The 16,479-nt window shown below is 30.2% G+C and overlaps 1 protein-coding gene across 4 annotated transcripts in view; it reads left to right on the top strand.

Annotated features, from left to right (window-relative positions):
- Positions 1–16,479, top strand: part of LOC112681910 (adenylate cyclase type 5) — a 223,621-nt gene that overhangs the window by 146,437 nt on the left and 60,705 nt on the right. Inside the window, exon 2 of one of the 4 annotated variants that reach the window (XM_025552269.1) lies at positions 15,959–16,057. The exons of the other annotated variants lie outside the window; for them this stretch is intronic. Coding sequence (XP_025408054.1) covers positions 16,019–16,057 — 39 coding nt within the window. The 5' untranslated portion in view covers positions 15,959–16,018. The remainder of the gene's footprint in view (positions 1–15,958; positions 16,058–16,479) is intronic. 4 annotated transcript variants of the gene reach the window in all.

Below are 16,479 nucleotides of genomic sequence, written 5' to 3' on the forward strand. Positions count from 1 at the left end.
CTTTTTGTAGTTTTGCAGAAATGTGTTCAATTATGTAAACCTACAATTTGTATTATTACTATTACAAATCATAAATATATTTTAGATTCTGAGTAAGTGTATTGAAAAATATTTTGAAAAATGTATTGATTTTATCATAATGTTTTTTTTTTTTTTTTTTTTTTGGTTTATATACGATTTTGACCAGAAGGATTTCTAAGATCATTATACAATTAAAAGTAAAATAAAAGAAATGGGTTCTTATTAGTACTTTTGAAGAGACATTTTTATCTTTCCCAACAGTTTTTTTTTTTTTTTTTAATAATTGCGAAAAACTGATAATAAGTTATAAAAATGCAACAAAATTAAAATTATTGTTTTAATCGTAACTCGATAAAATTACAATCGTTGATATTGAAATTTTCACTAAATACTTACATCACAGTTTTCTATGATGGTATAGTTTTCAAAAAAAAATATTGAGCTATTATTAAAATATTAAAATGATCATGTTTTCTTGGCTTTACATCGAAAATGTCGATAAAATAACTTTGTTTTGAAAAAAATCTTGAAAATTAAAACAACTGAATACAAAGTTTCCCATACAAATAATGATAAAAAATTTTTTAAGAACTTTAGTTTCATTTTAATAAAAATTGTACGTACGTTTAATTATTACATTTTGAAAAAAACGATAAAAATCACGAAAATCTGCTACATATTTCTAATCTAAAATTCATAAAAGTTTTAATTTTTATACGTATGACTTGAAAATTGGATACAAGGTTTTTCATCAGATTTTCTTTGTCATTAAATGAAAAAGTTTGCCGGAGAGTCAGAAAAAATATGATTTATAAACGTTGCAAAATAAAATGTTGATGAAATTGGATATTCCAACGGGTTTTCATTAAATTACAGTAGTTATTTAGTTAAAACATTTCACAATTTTGAAATATTTTATTGAAGTTTGTGCTGGTTTTAGTTATTTTACATTGTTTATTTTCCAAAATTTAAAATGCCTTTTTTTTGTTATGAAAGTTGGAACGTTAAAAGTTTAAACTACCTTATTAAGAGATTTACATTTTATATTAAATCAATCAACTTTAGAAATATAAATGATTTACCAGACCTCTTTTACTGAGAATCTTTTTTATAAGATCAATGATACATTGGTTTCATATATAAAATACTATTCATCCTTTTCAATGTCTCGCCCTATCGTGTTATCTCATCCGATCTAGATTACCATCTTTTTTAACCATTTTTTCATTCATCTATTGAATGAACTGCGTTAACGATAAGTTTAAGTGCATTTAAAATATTCAAAAAGTCTATTGTGTGTAGTACTTGTACACACTATGGTAAAACTTTCACGTACGAATAAATACAAAATTATTTATTTTTGTAACCGTTCGCAAAAAACACGTACACGTGTGAATTTTATTAAAAAGCTAAATTTATGATGGCTACAATATGTATAATGTATAACTTAAACGTTCAAAATGCTATTGTAGATGTTATATTGTAATTTTTTACATCAGCATTTTCAGAAGATGTAATAAACTGATGTGCCGGACATCACCGCACGTTTCGTTTTAGTATTGATCTCCTTTAACGTATAGTAATTGGCAGAAAATGCGCTTCGTTCCATCCGCGTTTAATCATTAGTATTTTTGTACCTCGTCGACACCAAGTCATTATCTTGAACAACAAATGGTGCGGTACCTATAAAGGATATACACGTATTTGCTGTATAACTCATTTAGTCATGTGCGTGTGTGTGTAATACGATAACTAATTATGTCCAAACTCTTTTGGTCGTTTCAGTGTTTTCTTGTCAAATTAACAACATTTCGTGATAAATAATTTTCGTATATTAGCGGTTTTCAGAGTAGTAACAAATTCGTTTGCCTATCTAAGTACATTTATAACCTAACCAGGAAGTGTGCGTTCTCGCCGGTAGCACATTTAAAAACGTACTTGTATCTAACCTTAAATACTTAATCAATAAAACCAAAGGACACATCGATTTATACGTAAACACAATCAACAATATCAAATATTATGAAAAATAAAGTCGAAAGGATTTACTAGAAGAGGAAAAATAGTAACCAGAAAGAACTTATAGAGAAATAACATCGTAAATATGTGATGTAGGAAATAAGAAACATAGATTAACATTTAAAATATCTAAAACATTTGTTGAATACAATGAGAGAAGTGGACGCTTCAGATGGGTAAAAATAAGATTTATTGAAAACTAAGTTGTTTCCGCAAAGAATTAAAATAAATTAAAGATTCTCAGAGATCAGACACTAGAGAAGAAGGCATTAGATGTTTCCATTAATATTAGTTCCTTTGTAATTCCAGAAGTTGAATCCACAATTTGGAAGTAGAATTATTTATACATGCTTGATCTGATGTTAACGGTATTCCCAATTTCTCCAACAATGTCATTTGTATATTTTTTTGGAAATATCATTTTGTCAAATTTCAAATTTCAAATAATAGTTAAAACTTTAAAAGCATTAAAACGTCTTTAAAATATTCAAAATTCAGAAATTTGACAACTGATTATTTTCGTGATTTATGAAATTCAGATAATTAATAGCAAAGTCGTTATCTCATTGGGATTACAGCCAATCGTAAAACAGTATTTTCATTGGGTTCTCTAACAATGTACACTATGCTTATATACGCCCAGGGTGCAGCTGCCGTATTGATATGTTCCGTCCGACGATCTCCACTTCCGGTGCCATAAGAACGTCGGCCGATTTTGGGTGGACTCGAGTTTCTAATTCCAAAAAGAATCGTGTTACTACTGCGAAGGGTCTATCCATTTACAACAAAAAAAGTTACGTTTGTTCCGACAATTCGTTTATCTGGTACAATTATAATAAAGTAGTATACCTACTTATTTTCTCAGATAGTAATCAATTATATAATTTTATTTCGATTACAGTCAATAGTACGATTTTTTTTTTTTTAATTAATCGTAATTAATAAATCATAATGAAATATAAATAAAGAATTTTTTTTTAACAAAATAATTATAAGTATAACTTAATTATACGTTACAGATGGGACGTCATCCATATTTAAACCAAGTTTTTAATGTAAAATATTTACAATTACAATTTAATAATTATAAATTTGACGTGAATGAGGTGTACCCGAAACGGATTGTTTTCTGTGTTAATGGATAAAACCCGATGCACAACGTTTAATATTAAATACATACAAAAACCGTGCTAGGCTTGAAATGCGGCGTTGATCAAATGACCATCAAAATCGTGTATTGCTGTAGCAGCAGCTCTTCGCTAATATTTTGCCGACGCACGCGCGTTTATTGAACTTTTGAACTTTGTAAACACGACGGTACGCATCTTCTACTGCTAATGATTCGTCATTACACATACAAGTATGTATATTGTATTATACTTTGTTTAAGTCGCGGCGTAAGTACCGGATATCGATGAAACAAGAAAAAAATTAATAAGAATAATATTATAAACTGATAAAACGTATAACGCCCAGCGGAACCTATGTAGTGTAACGATATTATAATTTTTTTTTCCTAGAGATAATCAATGATTAATAGGTTTTTGAGTCCTTGTCAACATAATATCGCGCGAATTTTTTTCTATCCACCTTCATACAGGTGTTATAATATGATAAGTGTGCAGCAAGCCAACAAAGTCTCCTATGGGTACATTGACTCGATTGCGCATAATGTGCTAGTTTAATGACACTAAACAACGTGAGTTTAATTTCAAGCCTTGTGAAGTTATTGAATGTCGATACGTTTCGCGCACATCAATTAGTTAGCACTTCAGTGTTGGCTAACGATATCGATATTCAAATATAATCTTCGGAAATATCGCCATAGAATATACTGTTACTCTGTTACTCAACAGAATGAATAGGCTGATTAGATGCTTATAGGTAATACTATCATTCTAAAAATCATATTGAAACACAAACGTTACAATGGCAATGTACTTTTTGTAAAAAAAAAAAAAAAAAAAAAATAAGATAAAAAAAATAAAAGAAATTGCGAAAAAGAAAAGAACAAAAAGACTGTGGGTAAGAAATTGGATATCAAGAAGAGATAATGAAGGAGTACATACTAGGTTATTGAAAGAAACATAGAAAATTCTATTGCATATGAAAATTGTATACGATTATTCAGAAATTATTATGAGTATATTTTGGAACGAGTAATAACATTACAAAAATAAAAAAATACTCACCTCCGCAAATCGATTTCGCCTTCAGAACGACTTACATTAAAGTTCAGATATCTTGCAATAGGCAAATATTATATAGATAAAATAAAAATGTCTATGCATTTTGACTTTTTGTTGCCTGCCTCTAAATTCTTCTTATGTATAATTTCATAGTTCAGGTGACGACTTCAGAAGTTCTAATAGTTGGTACGTTTTATCCTCATCCCATACAACATCGTAGACAAATTACAATCAAATCCAATAGGATGTGTATATAAAAAAAATCTAATATATAAAGTGAGCAGTGTAAAAAAATTACCGTGATCTATTTGATCTATTTAACTATGTTGTACAGTCTTATATCGGTGTTCATTTTATGTCCGAGTTTTCTATAATTTATTTAGCCAGAGCATAGAACGGCAATTGCTAGAGTACTCTAGATACGGTGTACATTTATAGAATATTTGTAAAGATCTCTGACCTAAATTAACTCTACGAGAAAAAATCTACAGTGCATAGGTAGGTTGGGTAACAGTCAAAAGTACATAGCATCTGTGCTGTTGTTTATCGTAAGGAATACCGTTACTACGCCAAGTGATATTTGAATGGCTCTTTGACATAAACGCCAAAATTAAAATATGCATACGAATAAATATAAATATAATAAATCGATTGATTGCGATTTAGTAAAAAAAATTCAAAATTTGTAAACCATATAGTTCTAAATCTAATATGTGTTTTTTAATATCTATTAACTGTGGCACAAATGTACCTAGGATTTTGGTGCTTTCGTACGATACGACTTTTTTTCTTATCACATTTTCGCGCTTGTCTTCCGCCGATTTTAATTTAGTTTTGAACAATTGGAACATTGACAGTTCATGTTAAAAATAAAATAAATACCGTGAGAGAAAATACGTTATATTCTTACAAATTGGAAATGTTGTAAATCATTTTGATCAAATTTAGGTCTTTGAGTAAACTGTTAAGTTGTAATTGTGAGGGGCAAAAACTTTTTATTTTTTTATTAACAATGCTACAATATTTTTTCATCAAACAGCGTATTGTTAGTATATTAAGTTTTTTCAATATTTAAGTGGAAGTATAATATTTCAACTGTTTCACTTTCAAACGTCAAATCAGAATAAATTTATTTATTGTATTTTATAATATCTGAACGGTGTTGTTTGTTTATCAAATATGTTGTTTCTGTATAAAATACTATAAATAATATAAGTAATGCGTTTAATTTAATTTTTAATTTTCATTAAAACGTTTACTTCTAGTATATGATGTAAATCTAGTATGGATTGCTCGAAAACTTTTATGACTTTTCAATATTTTTTCTTACAAGCTCTAAATTCAATATTGTCCTACACATTTTAAAATTAGATCGATTATTAGATTTCAGTACATTGTATGGCAATGTATTCAATGTATTATTTTAAAATAAACACAATTTATTTATGTAAAATGTTGAATTCTAGTTAAAAAATTTAACATTTTATCACACTAAGTTATTATAATTGAATTTAAAAAATAAATTCCAAATGTTAGTTATGTAATGCGTTTTGTAATTTTTAAAAATATTGTTTAATATAATTTTATATTTCTTTGATAAAATGAGTAACGTTGGATTTGGACGAATAGCATTTCTCAAAAAATGTAGTTAATGATTATTCCACGAGAACTTAAAATTTGAACAAAAAGAAGTCTTGTAAACTCCATATAAATATAAAGAATTTAAATAAAGGAAACCGTTCAACATTTTTTTTTCCGCTCAGCTAAATTGTAATACTCATAAATAATTAATTTTATAATTTTTAAAAGGTAAAAAGTAAAAGTTATAATGATATAGAAAATAATTCCTTTGCAAAATGTATAAAAATTAAACAGCCGATAAAATAAAATATATTTAACAAAATATCAGCGTTAATTATTATTATAAGTTTATCCAAAACATTTACTAAACGTAAAAATCGAATTAATTTTTTCAGCCTTAATTATTTTTCCATTTGAAAGAAAAGTGTTTTTACTATTTTAGTGATTGATTATGATTTTATAACTATAATCTGTTTATAATAAACTGTTTATGCCAGGAATATACTATTTTACGATATTTTACACTCAGTAAATAAATAAATAGTTATAAATCCGTAAATTGAATCACTTAATTCCAGATTTTTGTTTTTATGCAGAAATTGCGTAGGAAATGAGATAAAAACGATTTTTTAATTCAACTATATAAAGGAAACTATTGCAATTTGTATGAGTAATTAGTCGGAAGCCACAACTAAGGAGATTAAAAGGAATTATAAAGTAAAAATGAAAACAAGTTTGAAACAAAAGTCTAAGTCCTCTATTATATCGTTTCTGTAAGTTAACTGTACAAGTTATGTCGGTGTTGTGAGTTTTCACGATTCATGTTTGTGTATAATAAATACAAAAGTCTGAAAAATAACCAAAACAGCTAGAACTCGTATCAATGTACACCGTTGGAATAACAACCGATAGAAATGATTGATTTACATGCAGACACGTGCAAGCTTTAGTGCATTTCCGTTTAGTTTTCCTTTTAACGTTCTCGTTTTAAAGTTCCGTCGGCCGTTACCGCTGTCTTGTGCGTTGGCTATCGATACGGCACGCGTAACCGCGTTAAAAACTGTGGTTATACGTAGGAGACGTTATGCAAACCGCTATTAGGTGTACAAATACAAAAGACGCGACGATAGAAAATATTATACTGTTATTATACCGTTTAACAGTGATGCGAACCCGACCGCTTTCATTAGAAAACGTATAAACAATACAACCAGGGTAGTACAGGGTAGTTTACAGCCAGCGATTGTTGGTGCGGTCAGACATTGCTTTTCAGGACTTCGCTTTGTGTACAGCCGAGGGAAAACCGTGTGCGGCAAAACTCTTTTAAACCCGACCGCTAAAAAATCTCACGATCCCGGATTAAACGAAATCGGGCGGTGTATACGTGTTCAGAAATGCTTTTGTGTGGAGCGCACGTAAAGTTAATGGTAAAATAACAACGCGAGCGATACGTCTACACGATAATAAACGCAGACAAATATATTATGAACGCGTATATTGTTACGCGCGTACCCCGTAGGGGTGCAACGGCCTACATCGGGGCGAAAGAAAAATCATCCGATCGTGGAAAACATCTACGTGAAAAAAGTTCTACCTTGTATGCCTACGGAATCGATTAGTCGAGTAAAAAAAAAAAAAAAACGTTCTGAATACGCGCGCGCACGTGTACACTGCGTCGGAACGAAACGGAATATCGTGTTTTTCGTAAGACCTTTATGCCGCGCACACGCATCGGTGGAGAATATAAAATAACGAAAAATTCTCGTTGAACGGTTCGACGTGTAACGATGCGCCGGCGGAGAGGTACGTTGAAGGCAAATAATATTGTACAGTGTTATTATAATTGTTCTTCGTCTCGCCTCGCATCGTTTTCGACAACAATGACGACGACGGTGTAACAGCGCAACGGGGGTGTAAAAACAAAAGTAAATAACAATAATAATAATAGCCACGTAATCGGTGGAAAATAAATTATATCGTTTTCTCGTTGCACGCCCAAATAGAGATTTACAACGAAGACGACGACGACGACGACGATGTTAACAATGTGAATATACGCGCGCGCACGACGTCTGGATATTGTACCGCGGCGAAATAACAATATTATTATCATCCAACGCCGGTTTTCCGTTTTCCGCACGGTTGAAGCGACCCTAGAAACAACGTGACGTCACGACCCCTCAGAGAAATGCCACTGCCGTCGTGGCGATAATAATAACAGCGGTCCGGCGGAGATATCGTTCCGGAGCAATATTTCCTCGTAAACGCGTTGATGACGTTTAATAATATCTTACTAGGCGCAAGTCAACGAGTCGAGTGTAATAATAAATTAGCCGGTCAAATGCATGCGAATACCTGTACAAATGTATGTATACTTCGTAAACACTAAATATTATGTTTTGACGGACTATGCAAATCCGCCATGGACAGAGGGTTGTACATGTATACATTTTCGCTCATCGGTACCGCTCAACGCGCCACTCTGATGTAATATACGTATTATTATTGTTATCGTGCAGACAACGAGGTCGAGGTCAACGATGTACACCGGGTCGACTCGGTCGGAACTGATATCGTCATTTTAAACGACCGTATTATTTTAATAACAATAATTATAATAATAATGTCAAACTCGCAAAACACTTAATATACAAACACAATAAGCGCCGTTATATAATACGAATTACGTTCTGCGTAGTAATCGATTTGTTCGAAAAAGTTTTCGAAATATGATCGATCGTTTCGCGTACATTTCAACGCGTATGTGTGCAGAGCGCAACGACTTAGAGACTCGCTCTCAGTGGTATAGTAAAGCAGTTCCAAAAATTGGAGAGTGAGAACGCTTGGAGTTATCATTTTGTTAGTACCCGTTAGTCGTAATAATCCTTTTGTTTCAAATTGATAAGCACTTTTACCGTCGACAGTTGTATCGGGCAGTAACGTCCTACAAGATTTTTTACTTAATTTGTTTAATTTATATCGTTTAAACGTAGTTAAAATATTTTTACAATGATTTTTGCAATTGATCTTTGATAAAAAAAAAAAATGTTCAAAATTCGAACACATTATAATATTATAAATAAATGGCTTGAACTGGTATGATAAAACAGCCAAATTTCAAAAAAAAAACACGTAACTCAATTTAAAATAAAAGTATTTCGTTCGCAGGCGGAACTGCAACAAAATTCTAGAGTGTAGAGCAAGTCAAACTCAAAGTATCAAGTGGGCCAAATATATTGAAAAGTTTACCACGTGGACATAAACATTTAAGGAAAATAGAATATTTTTGTATAAACATAAAAAAACTTAATCGATTACAGTTTATCAAAAGATAAGGCATAATAATGTATACCAAATATATCATTCGCTAAAAATCAAAGATAGTTGCGCATGACATTCTTATTTTATAATATTTTTTTCTATTTATTTTTTATTTTGTCCATTATTATTGGTAGCCGCGAGTCACAAAAAAAAAAAAAAAAATAGCTTCAGCCCGCGTGTTTGCCATGACTGGTATAGATGTTACGCTTTGCTTCGAACTGACGTGTAATAAATGTCCAACTAATTACAGAGAAATATGAGTAGGTACGACGACGATTTAAAGGGGTTGCTGAAATATTTGGCCTTGCCTCTTCTCCCTTTCCGCATACTTCTACTTATGATTTAAGCTTCGAGCAGTTTCAAGATTTAAACTGTTTTTTGCTAAATTATTAACAAGATTTTAAGTTTAATGACTATTATGTAATAATTAAAATGCATTATTTCTTATAGCATTTTTGTTCGTAAATAGGTGTACTCTCAATTGAGTGTGATATATATTTAAGAATTATATGTAGAAAACTATTATATCATTATAATTAACTATTGAAAAGTATACATAACTATAGAAATGAAAAAAATGTGTGTAATTTTTAGTAGCGTCATTCAAATATGAAAACAAATACCAATTTAAGGGTTTTGTACTTAGCTTTGTGTTGATGGATGATAATCGCCCTAGTCGAAATCGCCGAAGTATTTACATGGAACCACTTATTGTAATTTCTCAAAATTTTAATTTATTTTCGCGTTTGACACTCATCTTATGATCAATAGGGGTGGAAGAAGGTGTTTTTTCTGTCCCGGATGGGAAAGTCTTGTGTGAACCTAACACATCACTTACAAACCGACATCTGATATTGCGGTTGACGTCAAACTTTATATGCACGTATTTTCATTATATTAATAACACGTTATGGTTATCGTGTTGGAGTTAACGGTTAGGCTTGAACAAAAAATTATAATTTGTTAATATAGTTTTATATGTATATTAAAAATCTCGATTATATTGACTTTGTATATACCTGACGATGAATTTTTAATTTGAAATCGGTCGTAATTTACAAATATAATAAAAACTCCAGGCCAAGAATTTATTTATTTATATATTAATTTACGAGTATTGACCATTTAATAATTTTTTATTTTAATTTTATTTTTTATTATTCTATTAATTATAATTTGTTATAATCAAACCACTGAAAAATAGAGTGTACAATGTATTACATGACGTTCAATTATTCATTCAGAGTGTCGAGTGAAGTTATAAAATTTTTCACTGTGACGGCACCGTAGTAAAATCCAATCAAAAAACAATTAAAAACGTTTTTAAAAAATACTAGAAAAAATAATATTTTAATCAGATATTATGACGATGTCTGTTTGTTGGTGCATCATATTTTATTCCGCGCTAATCCTAAATACGAGTACAATAATACATGTTTCTCTCGTGTAATACTATGTATTATATAACCTTGAATTCCACAGAAACGCGTAAAATACAACAAAAATAGACAAACTAATTGGTTGTTTTATGTATTTAGTTTTTTTTTTTGACGAATACACATGATTATTTAATTACTCAATTAGAAATAATTATAGAATACATATATGTTCTTTAATGTTCAACTTTTTATTTAGGTATATTTGCATAAATTTACGAGTTAAGTTAGAATAAAAATACCGAACTTATAAATTATAATATATTAAAACAAGTAGGTACAATTACATTTTGTTTGAATTTAAGTTTCGAGAAGATTTTTAAATTTAAAAGTTACAAGTTTCCAAAAAACTACAGTAGACTTCATTAAACATTATTCACCGAAAATATTAATACCTAATGGTTTCAACATTGCTTCCTGCGAAACTCGTACAATCTTTTATATTATATTTTACACGTTTATTTATTTGAAGCTACATTATATAAACATAATGTTGGAACTTTTAGTTTTTCGGTGTTAAATTTCAATTTTATTTATCAACACCCGTAGGTACTACTAGAACTAAAATGGTTTAAAATGTAATAATCGTTTATCATTACGATTTATTTTTAAAGAATATTCAATTATCGCGAAGGAAAAAATATAACCTAATAAATGAAAATAATGTCTTACTTCTCACGTTTCCGTAAAAGTAATATGTTTTTTTTTTTCGCAACCTTTAAAACTGTTTGATTTTGTGAAATAGATTAAACCGTATAATAACTTTATGATATTTTAGTATGATAAATATTGGTTTTGCGGTTCACTTTAAAACGCATACTCTACAAGTATTAAATCGTAGAAATTATTATTATCATTTATGAATAGTGCGTGAATTATAAATCTAAATGCGAGGTAAATGCTTTTCTTGAGTTCCAGACAAACTTTCAAATCCCGTTGTTATGTTAAATTATTTTCAAACGCTCGGTTATTTTATGTTTAAAATCAAAGAATTAATTGAACCTTTTGAACAGGGGCCATTGATGACATTTGCCCATGCAATATAACGTGTTGTGCACGCTTCGATACGCTCACGTTTGAAACCGGAGTACAAATTTATGACCTGTGACATATTATTTGTATGTGCCAAAGATGTCCCCGGACTTACCTTTTATGTATTCATTCGAATAATAACTGTTTCTCGGTAATACATGCCGTCAGCGCGTTCTGTTTGTAATCGATTTTAAGAAGACAAAACGTTCTTCGAATTACATTTTTTCCCAACGGTCCGACCATTTCTTAAATAAGAAAAGTGTACATTATACAACATACGATGTGTAATGCACGTGTTTTTTTTTTTTATCATTATCTTACCTAACTTTTACCGTTCGACGTTTTTTAAGTGAAGTTCCTCGATAAAGATCATCGTACTAGTAGTATATAATCGTATCCGATCGGACACATCTTAATGTAATAAACGAAACGTTTTACAATAATTCAAAATTCATGCAACAGCGTTGCGTATAAAAATTTTTCAAGAATCATTATGAAAACGTACTACTGATTATTATAAATGGTACTCGGCTAACGAATGTGGACCTTTTATCAAGCCAACGAGTTCGTATTAAGCTGTAGAAACGTTGCACCAACGAAAAGTTTATCGGATGATAACATTTCGGTTGTTTACAGCCACGTAGGTGTAAGAGTGTACGTAATACGCTTATGCCTCAGTTCCGGTTCCAATTATTGTTCTTTTCACTCGCATCGTTTCTATGTGTGACATTCATAAAAACATTCCGTGGGAATCTAGGGGAAAAAAAACATAGTAGTTTTTAGATCAAAACTTATACACAAACAAAGGAAATTCAATATTTTAACTCTCGCCAACTTTGTAACTTTTCCCTCTTCGAGATTTCTTACATTTTATTATTAGGTACTGTACAAAATGTGTTTTGAAATTGAATTCTAGTCCCTACACATTATTATTTTGACTTTGACATGATATCAGAGTACACGAATGTATCGGTTGTATAGTAACTCCGTCCTGCACCACCAGATAGTCTCTTTAAATATATATGTACGCATTATAATATATTATTGTATTACCTATATAGTATATAATACACTCAAAACTACATAAAAGTCAATTTGAAACTATGCCCGATGGCAAAACATAATGTAAAAGTAAAAATACGATTGTGTAGAATAAACTAAAAATTATCAACAACATTACCGTTCGCAGTTCTATATTGTGCTAAAAAAAAGACTAACTTTTATCGTGAATAGTGTGTGAATCGACTACATCAACAGGTGATTGATTTACACGCATAATTAATACCAAAATCACGGCTTGTTGCAAATAAAAATGTCGTAGTGCGTTGTGAAAACACTATAGTTGAACCGTTCAAAAATGTAAATTAGCGTTTTAGATTATGCTAGTGAAGCGGAAAACGCATATTGATTTCTTCGTTAAATGCTCTACTTCGACTAGTAAAACTCCTGCACCTTTAAATCACGAGACAAATTTTTAAATTAAAAATTATCGGGCAAAGATGTTACTTTAATGATTTTATTTCTAGATTTTTTGAATAATTCGTTCAATGTAAATGAGAAACTATATAAAAAAAAAAAACACCTATCATTTAAAAATATTTTAAAATAGTTATAAGTTTTTGATTTCATTTTCCTAAAATCTGTATGCTAATTTAACCAATGTTGAAAAAATGGTGAAGTTGATTATTTATTAATTGATTTTAAAGTCTTATGTATAAAAAAAAAAAACGATTATTTTCACGGATATTAAATGTGATTTTTAATTTTTTTTTTTTTTTTTTTAGATAAAAGTGCAGCTATTTTAAACGCTTTTAAATTGAGTTAGAAATGAATTAAAGGTTTTACTCAATCTTAATAATGAAAGAATATTTGATCGTGTTAAACATAAGGCAGGTACTCTGCAATACCTTTAAGAAATTTATTTCATTCAGGGAACTTTTCGAATGCACGATTTATGATTGTATTTAAATATATACAAATAAATGCGGTCAATGAACTCAATTGATAAAACATAACAAACATTACCCCCCTGACCATGGCGTAGTATCTTGCTGGTTTTTTCATACTGCGCGTGCTCAAATCAACAATTTTTAATCTAGGTATATTAAGGTAATTTAGCAATGTAAAATGCTTTAAATGAAAATCGTTTAGTAAAATCTAAATTTTTATCAGTATCGTAAATAACTATTAACTATTTTTCATAAGAATTTAACTATATGAAAACTCTTGACTCGTAAACTCTAATAAGATTCTAATTGATACTTACGGTTATTTTCAAAATAATTGCTAATTTACATTTATAAACCTAATGATAAATAAATAATTTAAATGAATACTGTCAGACGTGTAACAATAATAGTCTGCGATACTTACTTTATTCATTGTTTTTCAGTAGAATAAATTATTATAAAAATCAATCATAATATATTATCATATATTATATAGGAAACGATCAAAATAAACCAAAAATACCTAACTGATTATTTTGGTACTGAATGGAATATTTAAATGGACATACGATTCGGGTTATTATTAATTATCAAATTATTGTTTATTATTTAGCAGTCAAGTATTATTTAAAAGTGATTTTTATCAAAAATATCATATTTTTATGAAAATGTTAGCAATGTTCATCTAAAGAAATTTGATAGCTTTCACGCATACATCAATGTGTGTTTCTACGTAAGGTTATACATAAATGTAAGGGTTCACGAGAAATGTATAATTTAATAACCTCGATTGTATGATCAAGAAACGCATCGGGGAAGTAAAATGAGAGGATAAAAGATGTAATGAGTATTGGATCACTCAAAAATACACAAAAAGTCTGCATACAATCTGACGTATAAACCAATTAAACTGGATAATGTAAAATGTTACGCAGCCATTGAAAATTAAACAACAATATCTAAATTAATTCCTGTCGTGTCGGTTAATTTAAACGATTTACTACAATAACATAGTTTTTCTGGTTTGTATAAATATGATAAAGATGGTTTGAGAATAAATCATAACATTTTCGATATGTATAAATTAGATAAAAATTCATCAAGCTTTAGAACCATAATAATTTAAGTGTTTTGGGCAAAAAAATATTTGAAAACGGTTTCCATTTCAGCATTAGCTAAAACTATTGTTCGAAGGTTAATATTTAATTTAATCAAATAACCGTATAAATACATTTAGACCGAGGCAATTGATAGATAAAAGTTTGTTATTAAAATTATTACAAACTAGTTCAACACGGAGGTATATATAACCCATTTATCATCTTTAAAACAGCCACCCTGCCCGTTACCATTGTAGTAGAGTCGTGATACGTGAAATTAAATTTCATTAGATTTGCGAAATCGTTGTCAAGAGTAGTTAACGTCGTCTTCGTAAACCGATTCGTGGTTATTTTAAAATTGAATCCCATGCACCTGTCAGAGGCACAACAATAATAACATCTATAATAATTTCGGTAAAACGTGAATTGGCTATGATCGGCTATATTCGTTTTAAAATCCAACATTTACCGTTGAAATTTTTTTAACCTCCCAAGATGGTGTAGTACGACTTTTGAGTATTTTTGTCTATCACCAATCCTCACGACTCACCACCGTCAACCCGGGTACTCATGTATAGCGACGTCGCGTTGTGTCCGCACCGCAATGGTTACCGAACACAATGTAGTATTCCGTCCCTATAAGTAGCGCGTACAGTATTTTCGTTTTACGTCGTAATCATTGTACGTTTTCATTTTTTTTTTTTTTAAAGGCGAACAGTGTCCGAAAAAAAGAAAAAATAAAAAAAAATAAAGAAACTACCGATGATGTAGTACGAGACGGAAATTGAATTTTAGGTCCGCTATACTGTTTGTCGCGCGTTACGTTATTATGACGAACTGATCGCGCCGGAAGAGTGTGTTATTTTTATTATTGTTCAGAGATTCAGGGGGGTGGTGATAGTGGGGAACGTGTATACCCGACCGAAAAACAACCCCCCGAGAACGCCAATGAGATGATGCGCTCGAGGGCTGACATCGCTTGGCACCCGGCCGCGAAAAGGCATTCACTCTTGAACGCGCGCGTTGACCGGTGCCGCGGGTAATGATTCGTCTCACTGGGTCCGACGATAAGTTCCCGCGTATTCCGAGCGCGCACAACCTGTCGACGGAATCATAAATCTAGTCCGCTGGTGGCAACGCTGATATACGGCCTAGTACATTTTTTTATTTTTTTTATTATTCCTGCCACACGAATACGTTTTCGTTTTTGGACAGTACTGTTTGTCATTATCCATTTTCTTGTATTCATTTTGTATATTATTGGTTTCGCAATCGGACTCGCGCTCACCACTTTTTCCCCCTGTTTCCAGATCACCTCTTCAGTTTCATGTGACTTGACGGTCTCGCATCGGAGATCATTAGCCCAATAAATGAAGAGCTCGACTTCCAATTTTCCTTTCTGTTATTCCGTGAGTTTATCATTGTTTGGATACAATTAGTTTTAAATGTTGTTTAATATTTTAAAATTTTATTTAAGTTTAGGCGAAATAGAATAGTTCATTATTTGAGCGAACAAAAGAGGAATATAACTTTTTAATTATAATTTAATGTTCCTACTTCATCCGCGACTTTGGCTAACCTACTTGAAAATCCCAACGTTTGTATTCAAAATTACAATCAACTACAATGAACTATAATCATTTGAATTATGTATTTTAATATATGTAGATTAATATTATTTTTCTACGAGTTTATTACACATATAATTAAATATCAAGTAAAAATAATAAGTCTCCTTTATTCAATTAATTTATTTTTTATACTCGTATAGCTGTTAGTTTACATATATTTATTAGATAAATAGTTTATGAATTAAAATGTTAATGTTTAT

The sequence above is a fragment of the Sipha flava genome, unplaced genomic scaffold (assembly GCF_003268045.1).
Source record: "Sipha flava isolate LNK unplaced genomic scaffold, YSA_version1 199_pilon_pilon, whole genome shotgun sequence".
Classification (NCBI taxonomy): domain Eukaryota; kingdom Metazoa; phylum Arthropoda; class Insecta; order Hemiptera; family Aphididae; genus Sipha; species Sipha flava.